Source organism: Aplysia californica, unplaced genomic scaffold, assembly GCF_000002075.1.
Source record: "Aplysia californica isolate F4 #8 unplaced genomic scaffold, AplCal3.0 scaffold00020, whole genome shotgun sequence".
Lineage (NCBI taxonomy): Eukaryota > Metazoa > Mollusca > Gastropoda > Aplysiida > Aplysiidae > Aplysia > Aplysia californica.
Window position 1 is genome coordinate 1,108,574 of NW_004797290.1, and position 1,281 is coordinate 1,109,854.

At 41.0% G+C, this 1,281-nt stretch overlaps 1 protein-coding gene across 1 annotated transcript in view; it reads right to left on the reverse strand.

Moving 5' to 3' along the window:
• LOC101857462 (sodium- and chloride-dependent neutral and basic amino acid transporter B(0+)) overlaps positions 1-1,281 on the reverse strand; it is a gene marked incomplete at its 5' end in the record, with an annotated part of 52,044 nt that overhangs the window by 12,798 nt on the left and 37,965 nt on the right. Inside the window, 1 exon segment of the mRNA XM_005090709.3 lies at positions 1,035-1,173. Within this exon segment, the coding sequence (XP_005090766.2) occupies positions 1,035-1,173 (139 nt within the window).

The following is a 1,281-nucleotide window of genomic DNA, read 5'->3' on the forward strand; positions in this document are numbered from 1 at the left end:
GCCCAGAGGATGGGGCAAAGGAGGTGAGGGGGTGGGGGCAGAAAGTGGAAATGAAAGCAGACAACAGAACATTGCTAGAGAGCAGGGAAGGAGGTGAAAGGAGACAATTTTAGAGAAGAAAATGTTTTTGGTCGCTACCCGGATTCGAACCCAGGACCTTTGAATGAGAGGCCAACACCTTAACCTCTAGGCCACGAGAGCCCCCGCTAAGACATTAGTTTTATCCTTTACTTTCATCTGCTGCCTATACACTTTTTGGTATAATCAAGATATTAACGTTTCTCTTTTGAATGTGTTATAGACATTTCAGTATCGTCAGAATGTAAAACTTTGTTTTTCTCGAAAGTGTGAAAAGTAGATACAGTCACTTCTTGTCTTGGGCTCAGCCGCCGATATTTTCAACGCCATTTATCATAATAATTTATCGCAGCTAATAATATAATGTGCAAATAAAAAGAGTGAATTAAGTATTATGGGGGCTTGCGAGCACCGTAAAACCCTTACTAAACTAACTAACGCATCAGCTATTTCATCTCCACACACCTTGTCAATCCAGAATTTTTAAACGCATCATTGCTCGCTCATAGTAATATGGTCACTTTTAAGCACAAGGGGGCTATCCCGTAAAATGTAGTTTTGAGAAAATCGAAGCTGAAGTTTTTACCCCTTGTTCAGTTTCTTTAAAAGACAAAGAGAGTTTTCTCTATAACCAAACAAATATGCACACCAATGAAACCAAACTTCTCCTATAGATAGGATAATGCCCACATTTGGTGTGTAGGTCAAGATTTCTAGAAACCCCCGAAATCTGGGTTAGCCCGCTTGTCCTTAAAAAGCGACCATATGACCTTAGGTAGTTGCGAGCACCGTAAACCTCATACTAAACTAAATAACGCATCAACTATTTTATCTGCACACACCTTTCCCGAACTTTTTAACGCACCATAGCTCGATCATATGACCTTACGTAGTTGCGAGCGTCGTAAAACTCTTACTAAACTAACTAACGCATCAACTATTTTATCTGCACACACCTTTCCCGAACTTTTAATGCCTTTGATGAGACAGAAGATGACGACAATCCAGGAGAGCAGGAGACAAAGGGTTAACTTCCACAGTGGTTCGCCCATGTTCTCTGGCTCGACTCCTTGGGACTTTTGAGTGACCTCTTTCCTGGTAGATGGATAGATGGATAGATGGATGGATGGATGGATGGATGGATGAATGGATGGATGGATGGATAGATAGATAGATAGATAGATAGATAGATAGATAGATGGA